The following is a 25,072-nucleotide window of genomic DNA, read 5'->3' as shown; positions in this document are numbered from 1 at the left end:
AGTATTGGGGGCAGGCTGGGCCACTTGGGATAGGGGCAGGCAGTTCAATGGGAGTAAGGTAAAGAACCCATCTTTATCTGTTGCAGGTACAGGGCCCAATTGCAACACGGCTGGGTTTCCCCTTAAGAGGTAAAATCCACCAAACCGAGAAGACTGCCCCCCCATGGCGGCCCTGTCCAGAATGCTTGGGATCTGGGGGTTTTCCAAATAAAGGGATCTTTCTGTAATTTCAATCATCATTCCTTAAGTCTGCTCAAATCATTTAAAAAATAATTAATTCCAACATGATTAGTTTACTTTCAATGAGGATTCATTATATTTTAGTTAGAATAAAGTACAAGGTACTCTTTTGTTATTACTTAGATAATCATATTTAAAAATATTAACTAATTGATTGAAATGGAGTCTATGGGGTATATTTATCAAAAAGTGAAGTTAATAGTGAAGTTCCGCCACTAGAGTGAAATTCCACCACTCACCATTCATTTCTATGGGATTTTTATAGGCGTATTTATCAAAGGGTGAACTTTCACTATCACCCAGTGATAAATACGCCTTTCAAAATCCCATAGAAATTAATTGAGAGCTGCGGAATTTCACTCTAGTGGCAGAACTTCACTCTTTGATAAATTTACCCCTATGGGAGATGACCTTCCCTTAATTTGGTGCTTTCTGGATAACGGGTATCATGGTAATGGATCTACAGCTGTACTATCATATATCAGCACACATTTTCTGTCCAGTAGTTTAATATACTGGAAGCCCCATCCAGAGTGTGTTCCATAAAGTGTCCACCTAATGAGTAAAAGGGGAGGAGGAACCTGCCTGTCATTATATTATTATATCTCTGTGTTAGAAGTAAGGTTAAATGGTGGAGTAGCCCCACTGAGATATGTAGGCTTCTTCAAGGAGTGATTGGGGTCCTATTTGATAAGTAGAGTCAAATAAACCCCCACAGTGAGAACACATAATGCAGGAGAGTAGTCTAGAACTTTTCTTGCATGTCCTCTTAGAGGAGGGTGGGTGTGTTCTTCCATTGTCTAAGGCAAGCAGGGCCCAAAAAAGTCAAAACTGATGGGTGGATTCTATGAAGGAAAAACCATTGTAGATCTAGATCCACAGAAGCCATTATCCCATAAGGATACCCGGTGTACTCCAGAGTCACTGCTTTTGTTTTGTGAATACTATAAAGACATATTGTTGATACTGAAATGATTACTGTCAACCACTGCTGTGTAATGCTTTCAAATGGTATTCCATATATGCACATTGGGCCTGAGTGTTATGCTTATAGTCAACATTTTCATCAAATATTTTCTGAAAATGCCCATTTCTAAGAGTTAATAAAACAAAAAAAATGTGAAAATTGTTTTCGCCATGGGGTTTTCTGGATTATGGGCCTTGTAATTTGGATCTCCATAATTTATGTCTACTAAAAAAATAATTTAAACATTAAATAAGCCCAAAAGGATTGTTTCCCCTGCAATAAGGATAAAATATATCTTCGTTGGGATCAAGTACAAGGTACTGTTTCATTATTACAGGGAAAATGGAAATCATTTAAAAAAAATGTGAATTATTTGATTCCATGGGAGACGGCCTTCTTGTAATTCAGAGCTTTCTGGATAACGGATCCCATATCTGTATATGACAACACATTGAAGACGGAGCTACAACAGTGATAATGTGAAAAGAAGAGAATTAGGTTACCTTGTAACGCATGCTCAAAACGATCCTGAGTGGCTGAGTGAGGAGAAAAATGACACATATTTAATAATTTGTTTACATTTTTTACTTTTGAAAAAACTGCAACCAAGCTCTGCTTTTCAAATACTTTAAAGTCCAGGCTGCAGTTTACTATAGTTCTCAATGCTGAAAAAAAGTGGGCTGCTATTTAAAATCCTGAGTGTGGAGTCAGGGTGATATTGCTATTACACTGGCTGTCATTCATCAACCCACTGCTGATTAATGTGGCTGTTCCTTCTTGAAGTCCAATCTACTTGCATCTAAGATGCAGACAGAATAGTCACATTAGGCAGTAATGGAGTTTGATGACTTGAAACTCCTCCTATTACTCAATATAAACACTCCATAAAGTGCTCGGCAGACTCAATTACGTTGAAAGACTCATGCAAAAACCCATACTAAAATGCTTTTATACATGATGTAACCCTCCGTTACCCATGCCATAGAACCGGCTCCATCAGGAATGAACAGGGAAATGTGGTTTTTCCAAACCTAATATATACAAATCTCTCTGATATACTGAAAACTATATTAGTGTAATAGCTTTCACCTCATTATTTTGCCATGAAACGCATTATCACTAGATCAGGAGAGAAGTAGAGCAGAAGGAGAGGCTGATTTATGAGAATCTTGATTGTAGAAGGTTGCTTGTTAATCCTAATGGCGTGCCACATATTTCAGCACAAATGTGAGGTAGGCCTGGAGCAAACAGATTGCTTTTTGTTTATAATAGGAGAAAAAAATGTGCATTTTTCAGCTTAGGTAAAATAAAAACAAAACAAGTATGGCATAAATGTGACTGACTGTGAAAATATTATAACACAAGCTGCCTGGGCTTCCTTATTGAGGCTGACAGGCTTCAAGGGGACCTCAAAGTCAAAGTTCAGAAAGCAGTAGGCAAACATTCTACTCTCTTATGTTTCTTTGCTAAAAAAATGTTAAGTGACATGAGCCACCAACTGTCATGTTACCACATTAATAAAGAATTTTGGTCGTGGTAGTAGTACTGCCAATATACTAGATTATATCGAAAATGCTTTCCACTGTACTGTACATTATTTATCAGATGCATCTCCAATGGAAGAGAAGGAAAAACAGAATATTTGTGATACATTTCATTCAGTTAATGGAATCAGGTGAAGGATTTGTTTAATTTTCAAGGTATACAGCCCAGTTCTCAAATGCAGACCTTTGTTCCATCAATGCAATCAAGCATACACAATGCAATACATCTAGCAATGCATAGGTAACATGTATCCTATTTATTTGATCAATACCTTTACACATAGGCAGACGCCCACTCCACTGGGATGGCTGGCCAAGGATGCATTTAATGGTAACTTCTCCCATCAGCTCAAAACCCTCATAACACATAAATGTGAGCGATTCCCCAGGCAGATAGAGCCTCTTGTAAAGAATTTGGTAGCCATTTTCAGGCAATCCTGGGTTGTCACAGGCAAGGGACTCCTCCGCTGTAAAGACATAGGATGAGTATGAGATATCAACAATATTCATAACCATAGACTTAACTAGGTGCTGAAAAACATTGATGTATTTTAGCATAGTTACAACATTCATTCAAGTTTTTGACGTTGCCTCTATTTATAAGCAAGGTTTAAAGGAAAACAAAATCCTATAAAATATAGAAATGCTGTTATTATATCCTAAACATAATATACAAGTATAGTTTTCAGTATATCAGAGAGATTTGTATATATCGGGTACAAGCTCCAAGATTCAGCATTCCTATAACAGCAATAATCCAAGCCTTCAAATCTGTGCACAGCCGCTTCCCATTATGCCATTTTAAGAGTGCCAGTGGCACTGGCCATTCTCATCTGTTCTGGGCTGCTTTTTAGAAGCTAAGATTGAGGATGGTCAGAAATCATCAAAACAAATATCAAAATAGGAGGTTCTATCTCTCATACAACCCAAGCTTATAGTGATGGTTTTTAATCAACTGTAACACAGAATGCCCTGTTGTTTCTTGCTGCCACATAATATGAATTTGGCAATTACTAAATCAGCTACAATTATAGCCTGTTTTTAATATGAATACTGCATATTGTGAGTTGTTCCCTAAACTCATGTAAATGACAGCCCAGAGCATGTCCTAAGTATCAGCATAAACAAATGAATTTGTTGTTGAGCTCTATTTCTCCTTGATATCTATGCAGTTAAATTACATTACTATTTTTTCTTGGCCTAAACCAACACAACAAATAATTTGTATGTATTTTTCTGTGCATGAATATTTCATGGAATCCAGTTTATTCAGGATCTCTATTTATTTTGTGAGATTAATTTCAGTTTCAGACATTAGGTGGAGACAACCACACATAGTTTAAAGCTGGGAAGCACAAATACAAATATTAACCTACCGAATAACTTGTATTCGTATAATACAAATATAAAGGAATTTTTAAAAACTGTGGGGGTTATGTAATTAAGGGCACTAATTCTGCCCAGGAGCAGTAACCTATATCAACCAATCAGCAAGTAGCACTTCCTGCTAACCTGTTTTCAAGCAAATATCTTATTGGTTGTTGTGAGTTACTGCTCCTGGGCAAACTTAGTGCCTTTTATTACATATGGAGGTGTGTGTTTTGTTAATGTTTAGGTCTCTCCACTTATAGAGATTAGGCTTTTCTCCCTAAACAATATCAAATCAGTTTTGTTAAATTATTTGTATGTACAGGTATGGGACCTGTCATCCAGAATACCCGGGACCTGAGGTTTTCCGGATAAGGGTCATGTAAACATTAAATAAACCCAATAGGCTGGTTTTGCTCCCAACAAGGATTAATAATATCTTAGTGGGGATCAAGTACAAGCTACTGTTTTATTATTACAGAGAAAAAGGAAATAATTTTTAAAAATTTGGAATATTTGGATAGAATGGAGTCTATGGGACACTACCTTTCCTTAATTCTGAGCTTTCTGGATAATGGATCCTATAACTGTACTATGATTTCTAGAACATGTATTAGTTGTCATCCCTTTACTGGGAATTCAACTTTTCCAAAAAAAAAACCTAGGGGCCGATTCATCAAGAGTCGAATATCGAGGGTTAATTAACCCTCGATATTCGACTGGGAACTAAAATCGTTCGACTTCGAATATCGAAGTCGAACGATTTTGCGGAAATCCTGTGATCGATCGATCGAAGGATTTTTCGTTCGATCGAACGATTAAATCCTTCGAATCGAACGATTCGAAGGATTTTAATCCAACGATCGAAGGAAAATCCTTCGATCAAAAAATCACAGGCAAGCCTATGGGGACCTTCCCCATAGGCTAACATTGACTTCAGTAGGTTTTATCTACCGAAGTAGGTGGTCGAAGTATTTTTTAAAGAGACAGTACTTCGACTATCGAATGGTCGAATAGTCGAACGATTTTTACTTCGAATCGTTCGAATTCGAACAAATTTAACCAATTCGATGGTCGAAGTACCCAAAAAGTTTTTTACATTCGAATTCTTCACTCGAATTTTGTAAATCTGCCCCTTAATCTCCTTTCCGTGGAGTGCATGTAACAGGGAGGTAATATTAAAAAGCACAGCTACCCTCTCAACACATTATTTCTTTTACTGTACATCTATTTGGAACTTCCAGTGGGGTCCAGAGCAAAGAATTCAGTTTACACAATGTATACATCCCACCCCAGCAGTGTCTCCATTTTCCGACTAGCTATTAAAGGAATAATATACCCTTATTTTTCTAAAATTAGCATTGGTAACTTTATTGTCATATAAACATCTAGTAAAACATATTGGCAAAGTTTATTTTGTACAGGAATCTTTTATTTCTAATTTCTGTTTATTGATAATAGAGTGAAAGGGTGATGAATGTAACCATAGTCCTGTTAAGTCTCAAGCAGTAAGGATAGTCAAGCTTAGAACTGCCCTCTGGGTATGAGCAAACTTTTTTGCTGGGTGCAGGTTTAAGATGAAATTCATGGTTTTTCAGAAATATGAGTTAGAATTTCTCGCTGTAAAAAGGATTCAGGCATCATTATTATCCACCCCTTCCCCATCAAACAATGGGATAGTAGCTCACCACTTGTCTATCTAGTTGTCCAGGCCCCATATTTGGAAGCACTGAAGCCTAATCTAGAGTCTTTAATGGAAATTGGCCTCCTGTGTCCATATACTGTATTTGAAACATAGTGCAATATGGAACCCATGTTGAATGATTGCATTTTCAGGTGCCTATACCTGGGATCTGAACAAAGTAATAGTAGAGGCACTTACAAAACATAGATCTGTTTTAAATGACTGCTCAGTTGAACCCACTACATTTAGTTGAAAATGTAGCAGTGTTGGCCCCTACTGTATTTATCATTGTGGGTTCTCCTGTTAATGGATGGGGGAGGCTAATAAAAGCACAAGATTGGGCTGGCCTGGAGACTACAGTATTTCCATATCATATAATTCATGCCAATAAAAAACCGAAGGGACAAAGCAAGCAATACAGTGTGACTGCGAAGGTTTACTGGAAACAAAGCACAACAGTCGTATAAGGTATAAAAATGTAGTTTGAGTAAGAAGTAAATCATACAATTTAAAAGGATAAAAAAAACCTGAAATGTGGCAGTAAATGAAAGGACGATAAAAGTCACATTTTGTGACTCTATGACATGTAATTATATGGGTGTTCCCTCTTATTGATTTCTTGACTAACTCTTTGATGCAGCAAACATATTTTGACAGCTACAATCAATGTGTTCAATAGATCTGCTGATATGACAGAGGAAGAACGTTGATGAGTCACTGAGAGGAAAACAAATCATTTTGCACTTTAGGTACGTTTGTTTTACAGAGAATTTGCACCCCTGTGACAGCCTTTAATCAGGGGTGCACAAATTGTATCCTCTAGACATAAAACACATCAGTTTCTTGGTTCACTGTACTCAATAACTTTTTTTTATTGCCGTGAAGAGAAAATATGACCAGTAAATTATATGTTTTTAAAGTCCATGAATAGCCTGTACTCCCACCACTGGGAGTGGACCAGTATTGCTGTTGTAATAATGGCAGTCTAAAAAAGTGAATGTCATATTGTTCACTGTCTCTCTTTTATACAAACAGATTAGCTGCAGGCAAAGCTTTTATCAGTAATCGCTTTAAAAACCACTGGCTTCTAAAGTCACCAGACCCTGGAATAATAATTCTAAAAGGTCAACTGTCTTGTGCCTGGGGAGATGCAAAAAATAAAGTAGCTGTTCTGATTGGAAACAAAACATTCTACATATTGTAGTGCTTTCTCCCCCTCCCCTTTGTTAGTGTACAAATTAGTCAAATGATTAAAAATCCCAAATAAATCCCAACTAAAATATTTATCAATCCTCATGGGAGGCTTCAAAAACCACTGGCTTCTAAAGTCAGTCTTGATGGGTTTATTTAATGTTTAAATACTTTTTTGTAAACTTGGCATACAGAGATCCAAATAACAGAAAGGTCCCTTATCTGGAAAATCCCAGGACCCACACCTTGTTTGGCTAATAATTAATCAGGAGTCTATAATGAAAGATGTATGTGTGTGAGTAGGAGTCAGTACTAGTTCCAACTATAACCCAGAAGACAGTTTAGCTGTGCATAACTTTGTGTCACCTCCAAAAGAAGATAGAGATAGAAACATTGCTTTCAGTGCCTGCTCTAAGTCATCAACAGCTGGTTCTCGAATAGCAAACAACCTGATGTAATTACTGAATATGAAACACAGTATACAGCACTTCATAAAAACAGAAATATTAAAACCTCTTTTATGATTTTACAGTACATATACTCCCTTCTGTGTTTTGTATTTTCCCACTTTATTTTTATGGAGGTGACTCTATGTTCCTGTGTTCTATTTCTCTTGCAAAATTGAGAATGTACTGTACAATGTAAGGCTTGGTTGTCAACCATGTTGTCCTCTAATTCTTGAAGTTGTATTTAAAAGCTATTTTTTATCCCTCATATAGCAAGGTAATTATTTCACTTTCTTTCAAAATGTTATCATAGAGAACCAATCAGCAGAGACATGAATCAGTAGACCTTAATAAAGGTGGCCATAGATGTAACAATTACGATCTTTCTTGGAAAAGATCTTTCCAAGAAAGATCATTTGTTTCAATACACACGTGAGCTGAATCGTCAGATATACAGGTAGATATACAGGAAGAAACTACCTGTATCTGACGATTCAGCACTAACAATGGCCGATGTTTGGGTCCCTTCAAAGGCACCTGATCAAAATTTTCCGTCCAGCCTGATTGACGAGCCGACCAATATCCAAGTCTTCTGCTGATATCGGTCGGCTCTTTTTCCACCATACACACACCGAATATCGGACGAAAATTAGTTCTGTACGATATTATCTGTGCGTCTAGGCTTAAGTCCTAAAGACGAAGATACATAATAACAAACACATAGCATTTGCGGGTGCTTTATCAGAAGAGCACTTAATCGTGCAAAAGGCATTAGTAGGGAGAAGCCCTGGGTAAATTGAGTGCTGTTTGGTATAATATTGATATCATATTTTACTAGTAATGTGCAGAATATGTGCGGAACTGCTATATGTTTATTATTTTGTTTAAGATACATCACCAAAGGTCAAAATAACCTATATATTTATATTAGAATAATTCCAGTCTCTGAGATATCATAAAGTATTTTGCCAATTTCTATGCAGGAGATTACTTACAGACACAGTGTGGGATTCTTGATGTCCAGATGGGTGTCCCAGTCTCCCTGCTGTAACATGTTAGTAGAGAGCTTCCTTCTAGCACAAAGCCTGTGTTGCAGGTGTATTGAATAGTGGTTCCAACAAGGAGAACTGGATCTGAGATTAAACGAGTGGAGTGTTCCACCTCTCCAGGATCAGTGCAGTACATAACTATAATAAAGGAAATCGTTCATAACATTTTTAAAATTATTTAATTAAAATGGGGTCTATGGGAGATGACCTTCCTGTAATTCAGATCTTTCTTTCTCTTTCCAGATAATTAATGCAATACCTGTAATGCTTTGCAGTTACTAAACCTTCATGAGTTCAGCTATTTGCTCATGTTGCTCCTTTATGCCGATGCCCTTACTGATGTCTCGGGCAGTTGGTTGTAAACATGTTTATTTCAAAAACCTTCCACCAACTTCTATCTTAATAGTTGACTAAAATTGCCATGTTTTTCCATCCATCATCATCATCATCATCAAATCAAGCATTTCCAGCCTATCACTGCATGTATCTACCATAAGCAAGCATTTCCCATTATGCATAAAAAATACGAGTGTAAAGTGGCGCATGGGCAAAAATCTCATTGGATCCTTTAGTTGATTTGCTGTGGGTTCAAAATTGCCCAGTATTTATAAATGAGCTCCCCTGTCACTAGAATAAAGCTTTGTTTAATTTCAAAAGTAAAATTATACTAAAATGGAAAAAAACCCTGAAATTTCCTCAGTAAAAGATATCTTGGTTTGAATTAGATGAAACAATTTAGCTAGGTTCCGTACCATAGTAAACATATGACTTACTTTTCTCGCAAAATGGGGGATCACTGCTCCAGCTAAGATCCCATTGGCAGGTCAGGGTTTCACTTCCCACAATATCATAACCTGGGTCACACTGATAGGTGATCTTGGCCCCTCTGACCAGCTCTATGTGGGATGTGGTTTTCCATCCATTTTGAATCTCAGGTAGGTCTGAGCAAGAGTCGTTTCTGGACACCTCTAAATGTCAGAGAAAAGAAATGTTTGCCTCCATTCTGCACCAGGGACCAGTTTAATATAAAATGATTTCTTAATGTAAGAGACTTTTGTAATATTGTGTGCTGAAACTATTCCTTACGTTCATGCGTCACACACTACAGTAAAATGGACACGGACTGTGACATTGCTAGCTTTGTAATTACAGCTAATTATCTTGAAGTGTATTCATTTACATTATCCTTTAATCTGTAACTAATGGTTAATTAACACACATTGATTAGTAGATTATAAGAGAGAACATTATTTCCATCTCACTTGCATTACTTTTTCTCACATTTAATTAACTCAGAAATATTCAGCTTGTGGGTTTTTTACAGCTAATGTTGTATTCTTGTAGATAAGATACAGTGTACCGGAGATTCTTGTTTTAAATCTGAACACAATGAAATATTCTGTTGCCCCTCCAAGCCCCTTTGTTAGCTCAAACAAACAAGCTGTCAAGTAATAGATAATGCTAGAGATATAAGTTTTAAATTTCTGTGAATATTAGTGGCGTGTCAAAAGGGATTTGCAAATATACAGCTCAATAAAGTGTTGCAAGTATTATGTAAAAAGGTTCTCCAAAGTAATTCAGAAAATGTTCCAGAATGCAGGGATTCATTACATGGTCTCAGATTTCTATCTCTTCCATAATATTTAGCTTTGTGAATGGCTGCCTATCAATAGCATAACTATTCACGACTTGGCCCGGTTGCAGGATGTGCACCGGGCCCCATCTAAGATTGTGCAGTAATAGGTGCGATCACACCACCTGCATCACTGCAGCCTAGGTTAGAATGCTCGACAAAGAAACAGGGTGAAACAACAAGAATAAAAGAGAAAGGCAAGAGAAGCATTTAGGAAAGGTTTCTCTGTCTGGCTTTATTTCATCATCTGGAATAGTAGCAGCCGATAGCTGATTAAATATGTACTGTATTCTTATCCTATGCGTTTGGGCATATTTACACTCTTACTATATAGTAGAGGTCTAATTAGGGATGTTACATTGTTTTGTTTTTTTTAGACAAAAATTATAGTAAAGCCTTAGCTTGCCTCTGAGACTTTTCATTGTTAGCAAAAAGGCATTTTGGTTTAGATATTAAACCATGGTTGAACAGACATGTCAAATATTTTGGAAAATAGTTTTTGCCAAAGACCAACATTTGGCTCATGTATTCATCTCTACACAATGCCTCTTGTATCAAAGCTTTAATCTTCAGCTGAACTATAGGAAGGCCCATGAATGGGAGGACCCCCCCAAAAAATAAACATGTTTGTCAAATCCATATGCAATTGAACCATGGTTGATTCACAAAAAATAAATACATAACTGATTATAACTTATTTCAGTATGTACGGGGTCATTATTCTGAAATTGGACTGGTCTGTTCTTCAGTAACATATGTGTAGGGATCAAACTGATTAGATAGATCAGTTGAGTTTGCTCATCCATGTGTGTATAGTCAATAGTGATCCACAACATTTCTGTGTGTATCCAGTTCCTTTCATGACCTCTGGGCAGGTTTTTGTACAGTCACAGACTATTATACCATTAACGTTAAAGTTAATTTTATTTGTCTTTGTCTAGACTTTGTCTTTGACTATCCAACTACAGATCATTTTGTTAAAAAGCGTCAGCAAAATATTTTCTGTTTTTGGCATTTCTGAGTTTTTTTACATTTAGGGGGTTATTTACTAAACTCTGAATGCAAAAATCCCGAAAAATGTGTGATTTTTTTTTTTTTTTTTAAAAAATCAGACTTTTAAAAAATCACGAATATTTCAGAATTGTTTAAACCCTGAGTATGGAAAAGTCTGAATGTGAAAATCTGGCATCTCAGACCTGTCAAGGTTGCATATAAGTCAATGGAGAAGTCCCAATGATTTTTTGATGTGCGCTGGGTTTCGTGCAATACCTCAAAGTTTTCAGAGTTTTTGGGTGAAAATTCAAAAAAATCTTGAAAATCGGATAAAGAAATCCGAAAAAATTGTAAAAATCGGATTTTTACCCACAAAGCAAATTTTCGGGAAAATGTAATAATAAATAAGCGTAAAAAAAACCCGAGCGGATTTGATCAGAGTTTATAGCAGAAAATATTGAGATAAATTAGGACTTTGATAAATAACCCCCTAGTTTTTGACGCCCAGCAGGTGCTCAGTTGGTACAAATAATTGGGCTGACATGACAAACAGTCCTGTCTTATTTAAAAGAGCAGCAAAAATGTAATATTGGCTAAAGGCGACTTACATTTAATTATATAGAACTGAGGCAGTACGATTCTACTTTCCCACAAATGTATACAGAATGATCACAGTTATATTATCCCCGTCTACTTTTTTGACAATAAAAACTCACTTGCACTGGTGTATTAGTTACCTTGTACTGTTATACTGTTACTTGCCAACATTTTGGTATAAAAGACACAAATCCCCATATGTAATTAAAGGCACTGCCCAGAAGCAGTAACCCATATCAACCTATCAGCAGGTAGAATTTACTGGTCACCTGTTTAGAAGCAAACATCTTATTGGCTGTTGAGATTACTGCTTCTATGCAAAATGTGTGCCTTTTATTACATACAGTATGGGGATCAATGTATTTTATTATATATGTGGGTTAGAACTGGAGTCCTGGTGCAATGGATATGTTTTATCAGCTGAGGTCCCTGTGAGTTTTATTAAACTCAAATGCAAAGCAAAGTGTTGGGATTTGTATTCCTACATTACACAGCTGCCTTTCCCCCAAGCTTTTAAGAGAGAAAGAGAAACCTTTGACTGGAGAAGGTTAACAATGACTTTAAACATGTTTAAATGAACTTTAATTTTACTTATGTATCTTAATTAAATGCACTGAACCACAGCTAAACAAATTTAAAAGGTGGATCACAAATTTTTTCAAGCATGAAAGGAAACACATTGTGCAGAAATATCCACAAGTACACTATTTAAAATAACCATCCGACTTTCATTGAATACATTGCAAAATATTAATTTTTCAGGGGTTTTAGGGAATACTTAAAGAACTACATTCAGTAGCATGAGTAATACACGTCATGATTTCACCTCAAAGGCTTATGGAGATGAAACACAAGACAAGTTATCCTTATGCATCTTTATCTTAAAGAGTGGTTTATGGAACCAGTCTTTTACTCCTTCAGTTAATTAGCTACAATTGCCATTACGATTTCACCACTTACAAAATACATATTGTATCTAACTAAATAATAGAATATCGCATTCACCTTTTTTTTACATATATAGATAGAGCACAGACCATAGCAGAATAATCTTCACAATCACAATACCTACTTCTTTTGCATGTGAACTGCATTTCTAGGGGATACATAGTGCTAATTATATTTTTTTTCTAATCAATGTTTATAATGGAATTAATGGTATTTATATAATAATAGATTAATAATTGATATGTATTTTTTATATATATATATATATATATATATGTATATATATATATATATATATATATGTGTGTGTGTGTGTGTGTTCCTCCACGTTTGCCTCCTTTATGACTAATTAAAAACCTCAACAACTTCATAGCAAAGTTTGCGAACATTTGCAACATATGCAATTAATTTTCACAAATGCCAAGTCTTTTTAGCGACAACTTATCTAACGAAACTCCAGATCAGGTGTTAACTATAAACCTTTGCTTTGCGAAAATGCGCAATGTAATATTCCACAGCCACTGATATTATTGCGCAATGTAATATTCCACAGCCACTGATTTTACATTGCGAGCAGTGCTAAACATTCGCAAAGGCGCCTTTTTAAATAATGCTTGCAACTTTTAATTACATTCCCCCTAAAGTGCTTAAAGGTGTCTTAACAATTCAAATGCCAGGGCTGCTGTTTAGAATGATTTCAGTCTACGTAATGCCAATAAGCACTTACAGAATTAACTGTTCTGCTAAAGGGAGATTGCTATCAGTTAGATATGACCTTTAGGTGTCATGGAGACAACCATATGTATGCATAGACATGCATGGAATAAATACACTGTTTTTTACACAAAATTGTTCCCCTTTTACCTTTTAAGTGTTGCACATTGTGAAATCTATGGCACAGATTTATCTGTACTAGTGCCAAAATTCTGTGTTTGCAGGTTCAAATGCATTGCTTAGAAATGCACAGTGTTGATCCCATCACCACAGTTGGCACTCAAAAGGGTATAAAGAACAAATGCAACCCTTGTGCTACACAATTCTGCCATGTCAGCCATGTCAGCTGAAATAACATACTGTATGCACCTTCCATAACAGTTTTATATTTCAAAAACACAGCACGCCATTTACAATGTATAATCTACAATACCTGCACCTGGGACAAGAATGTTAATTGGAAGAGTATGAAACATGTGAGCATATGAAGTCCAACAATTTAAGAAAATACTGCTGTCTGGTACCTGGAGTTATCAACCCTAGCAAACAAGCAGTTTGATTTAAAACGAATAGCCCCATGCTCACCGACTGTTGAAACCTGATCTTTTTAAATACTAAAATCTTCTATGGAGATCGATTAAAAGTTACATGAAAAGCAGAAATGGATAAATAGAAACAATGCAAAAGTAATACGTGGGCAAAAAAGCAGAGCCCATCACTAAGGCAAATGAAACATGCAGCAGTTTTCTTATAGTGGAGAAACCACTGATTCTGTCTCCTTCCACCTCTTGTGTCATCTGCATATTGCCAGGACTGGAATCCGCCTGTGACTGTGCATATGGGGCAAATTATGACCCAAAAAAAGATCATGTTGGCATCTTCAAACTTCAATCTGCCCCATGGGTGTAGTGACAGATTCCAGTGCTGTCAAAACGCACACATAAGGGGCAGAAGGAAACCAACCTCTTGCTTATATTCAACACAAAACACATATATTTCTACCTAGAAGAAGAAAACTTTCAATTTAATAACAATTTCATGAATGTAATTTTCCATACAATGTTTATGGCATGTCAGAGCTGGTTTCACATCAGTAGGTATAGAAATGGGGCAAAGTGAGTGCCAGTAAAAGGCTAGGAGTATGAAATGTCATCAATTATCATATTATTATAAAATATGACTTCATGTGCTCATGCCACATAACTCAGCGCAAAAAGTATAACCATAGCTTTACATTTCCCACACTCCTTGCATGGTTTATTTTGTAGAATAACTAATTTATAGGCCACCTATATAGTTTATGATAAATCCTTGTCCTTTTCCAAAGATCAGCCCAGCAGGGTCCGAGTGGAACTGGATTGACAAGTCAGGGGAGGAGGAGTAAAGTTTCTGGGGGCCGGTGTTTCCAACAAACTGTCCCAAAATCTTTGATGTGATTTCATCTCCATCGTAAATGGTCAGTATGTCATTGTTGCTCAGGTTCAACCTAGAAAAGAGAAGCACACAATTGCTGAATCTGCATGTGCCATAGTACACACACATTCATATATAGATATCGTCTATAGTGAGTAGGGTATCACATTCAAAGGTAAAAAGAGTTGGAAAGCAAAACAAAACCCAAATAAAGGCTCTGATTGGCTATTTGATAGCACCATCTGGACTGGCAACCTACTGGGGGATCTGTTTGTCAGACAACCAAAACTTGCCACTGGAAGCGACATCTAAGGGGTTAGTGAGGTTGAGGATCCTAAAGTCCTAAAGTCTTTAGCAGATGGAATAAGCCTATTACAAAAGCCACCAGGGGACTACACATTAAATTTATCATTCAGATAATGATAAAAGCAGAAAAAGATAACTACAGGAAAATATCTCTATAATTTGCTAAAACCATGCACAGCTCTTCATCTATAATACTCAAAAACTTACATGAAAACATCCTGGACTGAGGCAAAGAATTGTTGACAGAATACTGAATAGTAGACAGAATGTTCTCATGTCGCTTACATGAAATATATAATCATAATGCATAAGAAAAATTGCTTTGTGTGTGCATCAAAAGGTGTTAAGTGGAGAACAACAACATCACAGTGTCTTGAGTGCAAAGGAATGTGAGGTCATATCAGGGCTACTCATATTATTTATATTGATCAGTCAGTACATTCACAAAGGCTACTCCTAAATCAACACAGCACAGCCAGCTCTTAAATAGCAAACCAGTCATATGCGTTGGAAAAGCAGAAAACCTCCTATTTTATGTCTAAAAACAAGGCTGATAATCATGCACCTGATCTAGAAGATACATATTTACTTAAAGGTATTGTGTCATGGGAAAACTGTTTTTCTATTAGTGCTGTTCCAGCAAAATACTGCATCCATTTTCCAAAAGAGCAAACAGACTTTTATATTTAATTTTGAAATCTGACATGGGTTAGTTTCCCAGGTGTCCTCAGTCATATGACTATGCTCTGATAAACATCCACCATCTACTGCTGCACTGAAAGTTGTAGTGATATCACTCCCATGCATTCGATCTCAGCAGCCTTTTAACAGAAAAATTGGAAGGTAAAAAGATAACAACTCCCTAACACCCATGCACCACCTAGTGATTGATGTGAGAACAGCACTCAATAACAAAAATCCAAGTTTGGCTAGGTTGTGACTGCTCCAGTTACATTGAGTAGGAGACATAATACTTATCTGAAAGCAGTTCTATTGTGAAGTACTGGCTCTTTCTGAAAGTACATGCCCATGCACAATGGCCTGGGACATTTATTGGTTTAAGAATAACATTTTACATGGTAGAATTAATTACTTGCAATGTGCACAGTGTAGAATAACATAAACATCATGTCAGAATATCTTTAAACCATTTATTAGAAGCCTTCAATGCAATGGATCATCCTCTTGTAGGTCTCTATAACTGTGCTGCAACTCTTTTCAATGAAATCCCCATGACTAGATTCTCAATGCAGCACTGATACAACCTTTCCTGTTTGCTGGTTTAAATGACTCTATTCAGTCAGAGATTTGCAGAGCAGACGATGGTAATCAAGATAATCAAAAATCTATAGAAATGTAATTGTGTAACCTGCGCAACCCTTAAAGTCCTTCAGTAGACATCATGTAATGCTGACACATAATCCTTCATAATGCCCATGGGGCACAATAGTTTCTAGAGTGTTTTTGGTTTCACACACAGCTTTTAATTAATGATTCTTTAGCTAAATATGAAAACTGTAGAACAACTCATTTCAGAGCCCTGACAGTCATGACTAATGGGATCCCTAATATCTAAAATTGCAACTGAAGTTAATGAACAGTTTAATTAAGGTCTCCCGTCAGGTCTATACTGTGGTTTTGGAGTTGGATATAACAGTCAGAATCCACAGCTGAACTTCTTATGATTATGGGGTATTCATGCAGTACGTGCAGAAAACTAACAATACTTGTGCTTCTGCAGTTACAGACCAATTCTAGTACACACAAAACAATGGACACACAAAACAATGGACACACAAAACAATGGACACACAAAACACGTAAAACAATGGACATTCACATCTGTGGTAAACATGTAGATATTTGTTTGTCACATCAGTAATCCAGTGCAGTAATCCATAGCAACCAGTGCAGTAAACCATAGCAATGAACCAGTCATTTCCTTTTAGTATTTTTACCTGCAGCAGGCGAATTAATTCATAATTGCTGATTGGGTAATATGGGGCACTTTTTCCCCTGTGTTAGTGAATGATAATATCCAGCACAATTAGTATATTGCCCAATTGCCTGATTTTAGTAGTTTGGTTGTAGCCTGTCTACTACAATGTGAGATTTCCAGAGTCAATATTGATGGTGTTGCAAACTGCTGCTCCTTGCCTTGTAATAAAGTAGCTATCTCTATAACATATTGTACCCAAAGTGGATCCTTTTTTAACCTTTTGGGCTTATATGCAACTTTTGGGTGCAAGATCAATGCTAAATTAGATGAAGAAGGACCAGCATTTCAGACATATAATTTACCATGCTTTGTTGTATAAAATGTTGTATTCCACCTGCTGGTCCCCCTTGGAACCTTTGCCTCTGTCTTTGATGAAGGTTCCAAGGAGAACTGAAATGTTGGATACAGCATGTAATATGAATACACTCACACACCTAACTGCTTGGATGCTAATAACAACCTTCCATAGCAGTACAAATATATAGCATATATCTTGATAATTAAAACAAGGTATTGATTATTAGCCTAACCTTTCGGTAACCTCACGTGACCCTTGATTTGTTTTCCCTTGAGAAAAGTCACAAGTGTTGACCAAAATGTTGGGTTATTATTCAGTACATTTCTTCTGATTATTCAGACCTGTGCTTTAATTTTGTACTACTTCTATGCCTATTGTATATATACTATACACATAGGGGCAGATTTATCAAGGGTCAAAGTGAAAAAAATTTAAATTTTTAGCTATTTTTGTGTACTTCGACTAGTGAATAGTCCAAATTCGATTCGAAATTGAAAAAGCATGTACTGTCTCTTTAAAAATTCGACGTCGACCATTCGCCATCTAAAACCTGCCAAATTGCTGTTTTAGCCTATGGGGACCTCCAAGAACCTATTTGGAGTCAATTGGTGGACTTGGTTTTTTTTTTTAAAAAAAACTTCGAATCATTTTTAAGCGTATACCATGTTACTTCGATTCGCACATTTCGGATTCGAAAAAATACGGCCTATTCACCTGCAGAACAAACGCTAAGAATTTTTTAATAAACTTTTTTTATTATAATTTTGAGAAAGTTCAAAAAACTCCCATTACTTCGAAATTCGACCCTTGATAAATCTGCCCATAGTGTATACACACACACCACAGTCACCCTGCTATAATACAAGGAACCCTCAGGACACAAAATAAGCATTTATGGCTAGTCTTATCCTAACTGCCCTTCACATTAACCTGCAATGTAGCAAGCCGGTGGCTTTGGTTTCAGCTGATAAACATCCCCTTAACATATAGAGAAATAAGGAATCAAATGTACATCACATTGCCCCCCCTAAAAGGAACATGGAACGTCTACTGTGAATACTGTCAGTTTTATAATTTTCTTTGTTGTGTAGGGAAGACTATATAGTATACAAAATAAAAAGCTTAGCCATTGATGTTCTTGTCTCAGCAGAACATATTTGTTTGACAGCCAGCAGCTGTACATGAACTGGAAGGGGCCGACTCCACCCCTGAGAGTGATGGAGAAAACTAGAGATATAAATTTCACCTGACTTAATGCACATTTGGGGTTTCCAGTAGTTTATTTTGTCCTTCACATTTGCTGTGCAGTCGTATATCCCCTAATTCCCCTTAGATATTTCTCTCTCCAGCAAGCGCCTAGGCTTTATGTTTCAGTGAAGAAAAATGCTAAATTTCTCCTATGCTAAATCTTCTAAACAGCACCATTTTTTCAGTTTCATTGTTCTCCACTTGTGCTTGTCTGTAGCAGCACTTTCCAGCATGCGCTCTGATGCAGATTTGCTGGCTTAGCTCCTGTACAACAGAATGAGGTATTATGTATCCATATCACTTAAGACAAAAGAAAGGTTCACAGCCATTAAAGCAGCAATTCTGCCTCACTTCTTCCCTCTTCATCTCTTTGGAGCTGTGAAAGTAGAAAACATTTTTATCATGGCTTATAGTATTGCAGCAATAGAGAAAAGATAGAAAAAAAGAGTTCCGGAAATCCTCTGCGCATATATTTTGTTATTTATGTTCTGTTATGTTTATGGTTTCTTTCCTGCAAAAGTTGGCGCTTGTGTAATTGGTGATTATTCTGCTATGATTCAGTTAGAGATTTACATGCATTTCCTCATTTGCAGCATTCCAGGAATAAGGGTAAAATAAAGCATACTGTATTTTTAAAATACTGAAAGAAAAATATTTCCTGGACCGAATAATTTCAAGGATGTTCCTTGGCCTGGAATAATGATGAGAGCTTGTAATAAAAATAGCCTTAGACTTTAATGCCTACCGATAAAGAGAAAATAGAGCCTGGGTAATATATACAGTGTCACGGACGCCAACACAGACTCACGTGACACAGCATGCAACTGTAAAGGCCCACGCAGTTCCTTGCTAACCTGTGCAGAACTCACACACAGTCACACCCAAACAGTCCCAACATGCCAAAACTTCAAAGCTGCCACCACCGCGCTTAAGGGCCGCAAGCACCCGACTCTTGACACTCTGACACTTACTAGAGGCTTATCCCACTATGCTTTCTAGCTAAGCACTATGACATTCACTCCAGCAGACAGGTTAAGGCAATCAACAGTCCACAAAACTCCCACACCCGCAGATAAAGGATAAAACATGCACAACGTTCCTTCTAACTAGCAAGAGGGGTTAGCATACATTGGACATACACACTTCTCTTCAGGTCAAAGGTTCATTTAGAGCAGCAAAGACAAACTCTTTTAAATTGTAGATTTAATAGTCCAAAGTGGACAGTGCATAAAATATAAAAAGATCAGATACAATTACAAATAACATACAAGGCAGCAAACAGTTATAAAATAAAAAGGGATAAAAATACAGAAACCTACATACATCACCTACAGAAGGATATTATATGAGTCCTGTTCTGGGGGAACGGAAGAATAACGACATATACCTCCCAAGCAGCTTGGTCCCCAAAGGCATACATCTTCCCAGTTGTCTGGACCCTTGATATCCAGGTTGGGAAGTGAAAGGTCACGCCCCCATCCAATGAGAAAGGTGAGGGCGGGTCACCAATTTACAACTGGCTATTCTGGATACATAGATCTTTCAACCAGCCTAAACTATTTGTGGTTGTATAGCAAAATTATGAAACTATGAGTACCAGGTAGGAAATTTAATTCTATTTTCATAGAGACCAAACACCCCAAGACCAACACACATTATTCTGGCCTTATCAGAATATCGGGTAACACTGGGAGGGATCATAATAATATGGGCGTGTTTGGACTCCTCGAGAAGTCCTAGCTATAAGGTAAGTAATGGGTGCAATGATTTATATCTGTATTAGATGATATTTATGTTATGAGCATAAACCAATATTACCTTTAAATCTGCCTCGAGACAAGACCACTCCACTATAGCACAGGTATGATAATTGTGTTATCAGTCCCCTAGCCAGACAGTCTGTCCTTATGACATTTAGTGGGTATTTGTGAATTACCCCCTACTGTGAGGTTTCCTCAAAATGTGGATTCTAGAAGAAGGCTTATTGAATTGGGAGAAAGTGGAAAACCTAACCCTTTCTATGCTGGAACTTACTGTTCCATCATGACATACAGTATTAAAGCTGACTGCATATAATGGAAAGAACATTTTAGGTTATGTAATGCAGAATGTGTGTTTACAGTCATATCATTCAAGCATTTTACGCCCTCCTGCACTTTTAAAATCTAATCTAATTTTGGAATCTGACATGGAGCTAGACATATTGTCAGTTTCCTATGTGCCCCCAGTCATGTGACTTGTGTTGTGATAAACTTTCGCACTGCAAGTTGGAATGATATCAGCCTCCTACCTCCATACCCAGCAGCCCATCAGCAGAACAATGTGAAGGTAACCAGATAATAGCTCCCTTGTACATATATGAACAGCACTCAATAGTAAAAACCTGTGTCCCACTGCGACCCCATTGCATAGGAGAAGCAACAGCCTGCCAGATAGCAGTTCCATAATGCACCACTGGCTGTTTCTGAAATCACATGACCAGGCAAAATGACCTGAGATAGCTGTCTACACACCAATATTACAAAAAACAAAATACCCTTGTTGGATTAGGAATGAAATTTTATATTGTAGAGTGAATTATTTGCAGTGTAAACAGTGTAATTTAGGAACAAAAACTACACCTTAAAAATCATGACAGAATCCCTTTAATCACTAAGGGGGTTATTTACTAAGCTCTGAATACCCGAAAATTCCCCGAAATCTGAAAAATTTGGTATTTTTTGTGTAACAATAGGCTTTTAAAAAAATCATGAATTTTTCGGAATTTATTAAACCCCGAGTGCTAAAAAGCCTGAATATAAAAACACGGCATCTCAAACCTGTCGAGGTTACATAAAAGTCAATGGAAACAGTCCCATTGATTTTTGGTTGTGTCGGGGGTTTCGAGCAATTTCACTATGTTTTTGGAGCTTTCGGGTGAAAACTCCCATTTGGACAATTCTGGCGATAATCTTTAGTAGACCTTGCGAAAGAACTTACCTAGCATGAATGCGATAATAGGCATTAGTATATATGTTTACCAGAAAACTCGCTTGCACTTTAGTAAACCTGCGCTTGTGTTTTTTCTGACGCAGATCATTATCACTGCTTATCACATCTCAGTAAATGGACACCCTTGTCCCTGGACATAGATGAAATTTATGTGAATTCCTAGATATATTGAACATATAGGGGTTGATTTATCAAGGGTCAAATTTTGAAGTAATGGGAGCTTTTTTGAACTCCCATGACTTTGAAATAGAATAAAAAAAGACCAACCAAAATTTATTAAAAAAAGGTTTTTTTTTGCGGGTAAATAGGTTGTATTTGATCGTTCAAATCAAAGTAAGATTGAATTCGATCGAATTCGATTCAAAGTACTTTTAAAAAAAAAACTTTTGATTTTTCAAAGTCCACCAATTGACTCCAAGGTTCCAGGAGGTCCCCCATAGGCAAAAACAGCAATTCACAGGTTTTAGATGGTGAATGGTCGAAGTCAAAGAGATAGTTTAAAGAGACAGTACATGATAAATTTCGATATTCAAATTTTCAAATTGTTTTTCAAATTCTATTTGAATTTGGACTAGTCGAAGTACTCAAAAATAGCTCAAAATTAGAAATTTCAATTCGACCCTGGATAAATCTGCCCATAATCTATTAATAATATTATAATATAATTATGCACTGGAAGTAAACTTCCTTTCACTCTATTTTTGAATTTACACAATTTAATGGGTAGGTTGACACACTTTAGCACCCTTTGGAATTCTTGTAATCAATGTTCCTATGGGTTAACATTGATATAAAAGTACAAGAGGAACGGGAGCTGCCATCCATCTGTGCAGGCATCTTGCTATACTGAACACAGATACATACTGTGTCATGTGACTATGCTAAACCTGCATTTCAGAACTACAAGGTTACCCTTAATTAATAAATGAGAGCACTATGGTCTCTATCACACTAACAGGTGACATTCTTTAGTAGCTGATCTCTCATTGGGGCAAATTTACTAAAGGGTGAATTTTCACCGGCGAACAATCCGCCACACTTTGCACCACTTCGTCAGGCTGAAATTCGTTACCACTACGCTAATTCACTAAAATGTGAACTTGCTTCTCTGAACGCTGGTGAATTTTTGCTAGTGTTAATTCGTCAGTGCGAACATTTCATAACGAACGTTCGCTAGCGTTCATTTCTGCCTAGTAAAACTTTGTTAGTTCTCTTACACTAAGGTCAATTTGAAAAGGACGGTTACATATATGTTGTATACACATCTTTATTAGATATGTTGGTGCAAATTCTTGAAGTGTCCACTTATTATTATAAATGTCCAAGGAAGCAAAATAAAGACAAAAGAAATCCTCTAATGCCCTAGACATGAGCCCACCTTAAAACAAATGTGGCATGCCCCTTAAATGGTTGGGCAAAAAATGTTAACACAAAAATCTTTAATAGTTAGAACTTTTGAAGGCAATCCCCTTTAAAATATGAAAAAATGCCAGCATTTTTTACAACTTTTCTGACTTTCCGTCACACAGGATATGATGTCACTGACATAAGATTGAAGAAAATATAGCTTCATTTATCAGTTCGCCAAGTCTAAGGTGGCGAAGGAAACTGTAGCAAAAGAGATAAGGTTCTGTAAAAGTTGCAATTTAATGAATTTGCAGAGTAACGATCATTCACCTGAGCAAAAATGCACTGTCGATAGGGCGCAAAACTGGGCTAGCGATGGTCTCTTTCGCTAGTAAATTGTCTTCAATGCCTGTAAGTGAATTGGCGATTTGCCTGCAGATGGGATTTCTGGCGAATTTTCACGACCACTTCGCCCTTTAGTAAATCTTTCCTATTGATTTTCCGCAGTTCAACCTCAGAACTAGGGTGGCTATTTAAAGGATCAGTAACATCAATTTTCTTTATTAAAAAATTCGTTACCGAAACTCTGCTTGCGCTCCTCTTAAGAAAAGACGGCACAGCGATGAAAATTGATGTTACTGGTCCTTTAAATTTAATCAGAGATTTAAAAAAAATGTATACAGTTTGAAAATATTTCCAGGTTTTCCAACCTTCCAGAACTAAGGGGGCTATTTATTAAAACTCCTTTTTCCCCATTATTTTAATAATACAAATTTGACCAAACTCCCATCCACGATCTAACTTAATTTACTAACTATTTGGATCAAAAATTGCCCATGCGGGAAAAGTCTCGACAAAATTGTGTGAAAATTCAGATTATCAAATGAAAATTTATACGACAATCAAATGAAAACCAGCATGAAACAGCTGAAATCTTTGACAATCATGAAGGCAAAAAACATGTTCCAATTGACCATCTGCCACTGACTTTTACATGACTTTGACATGTGGGAGTATTTCAGGATTCAAATATGTAGCAGCTTTGGAGTATAATAAATTTTGAAAAAAATTATTTTTTTTCTTGAAAAATTAGAGTTTTAGCCCATGAAAAACTCAGAAAAATTATAATTATATAATAAATAGGACCCATAGAGATATGCCATTTTCTTATTTGCCCTATTTATAAAAATGTTGGCATTCTCTCAGAACTGGGCAAATCTGGAAAAATCCTTTGGGAAACTACACTGGACAATGAATGATGTCAGAAAAAAAATCAATATTTGCATTTATATTTGCATAGTGTTTGAACTGCTATTGTTGCACTGTTAACAATAACATTATTATAACTACTCTTCAGACACTCAGGGGCAGATTTATTATGTGGTATAAAAAACTGCAGAATAATTTACCACACTCACAGAGGTAACAGAATCAGAGTTGGTATTAATTGCCAATGTTTTGCCTCAGAACTGTACAGGACAATAAGGGGCAGATTTATCAAGGGTCGAAGTGAATTCGAGGGAATTTTCGAAGTAAAAATTCGAAATTCGAAGTAATTTTTTGGATACTTCGACCATCGAATAGGATACTACGACTTTGAATTTACGTCGACTTCAATTCGAAGTAAAAATCTTCGAATATTCGACCATTCGATAATCGAAGTACTGTCTCTTTAAAAAAACTTTGACTTCAATACTTCGCCAAATTAAACCTGCCGAAGTGCTGTGTTAGCCTATGGGGACCTTCTACAACCATTTTCTAAGTCTTTACACATCGAAGTAAAAAACGTTCGATCGTACGCTAAAATTGCTCAAATCGTTCGAATCGTTCGATGACCAAATTCTGTGAAAAAGACTTCGACTTTGATATTCGAAGTCGAAGTATTTTAATTCGATGGTCAAATTTCGAAGTATTTTACACTTCGAAATTCGACCCTTGATAAATCTGCCCCTAAATTTCCATGAGAACTTTGCTTGACTGTGCCATTGTACCTTTTATTTTATTATTATTTAATTATCTCCTTAGCCAGACTTTAACATAGTGTGCAAACACTTGGGTCATCTTCCAGTTGCTGTAGGGTACTTTCTTGGGTTATA

At 36.6% G+C, this 25,072-nt stretch overlaps 1 protein-coding gene and 1 long non-coding RNA gene across 2 annotated transcripts in view; both read right to left on the bottom strand.

The window, feature by feature from the left end:
• sez6l.S (seizure related 6 homolog-like S homeolog) overlaps positions 1–25,072 on the bottom strand; it is a 212,681-nt gene that overhangs the window by 23,638 nt on the left and 163,971 nt on the right. The window contains exons 11-15 of the mRNA XM_041580264.1: positions 14,664–14,860; positions 9,263–9,457; positions 8,436–8,627; positions 3,024–3,218; positions 1,711–1,743 (exon numbers count right to left, since the gene is read on the bottom strand). Of these exons, the coding sequence (XP_041436198.1) occupies positions 1,711–1,743; positions 3,024–3,218; positions 8,436–8,627; positions 9,263–9,457; positions 14,664–14,860 (812 nt within the window). The remainder of the gene's footprint in view (positions 1–1,710; positions 1,744–3,023; positions 3,219–8,435; positions 8,628–9,262; positions 9,458–14,663; positions 14,861–25,072) is intronic.
• On the bottom strand, positions 18,021–20,773 carry LOC121399477. The gene is made up of 2 exons (XR_005965058.1): positions 19,962–20,773; positions 18,021–19,014 (listed from the first exon to the last, which is right to left on the bottom strand). It is a non-coding gene; the product is annotated as an uncharacterized LOC121399477 (long non-coding RNA).

This window comes from Xenopus laevis, chromosome 1S, assembly GCF_017654675.1.
Source record: "Xenopus laevis strain J_2021 chromosome 1S, Xenopus_laevis_v10.1, whole genome shotgun sequence".
Lineage (NCBI taxonomy): Eukaryota > Metazoa > Chordata > Amphibia > Anura > Pipidae > Xenopus > Xenopus laevis.
This window is presented reverse-complemented; position numbering and strand designations above follow the sequence as displayed.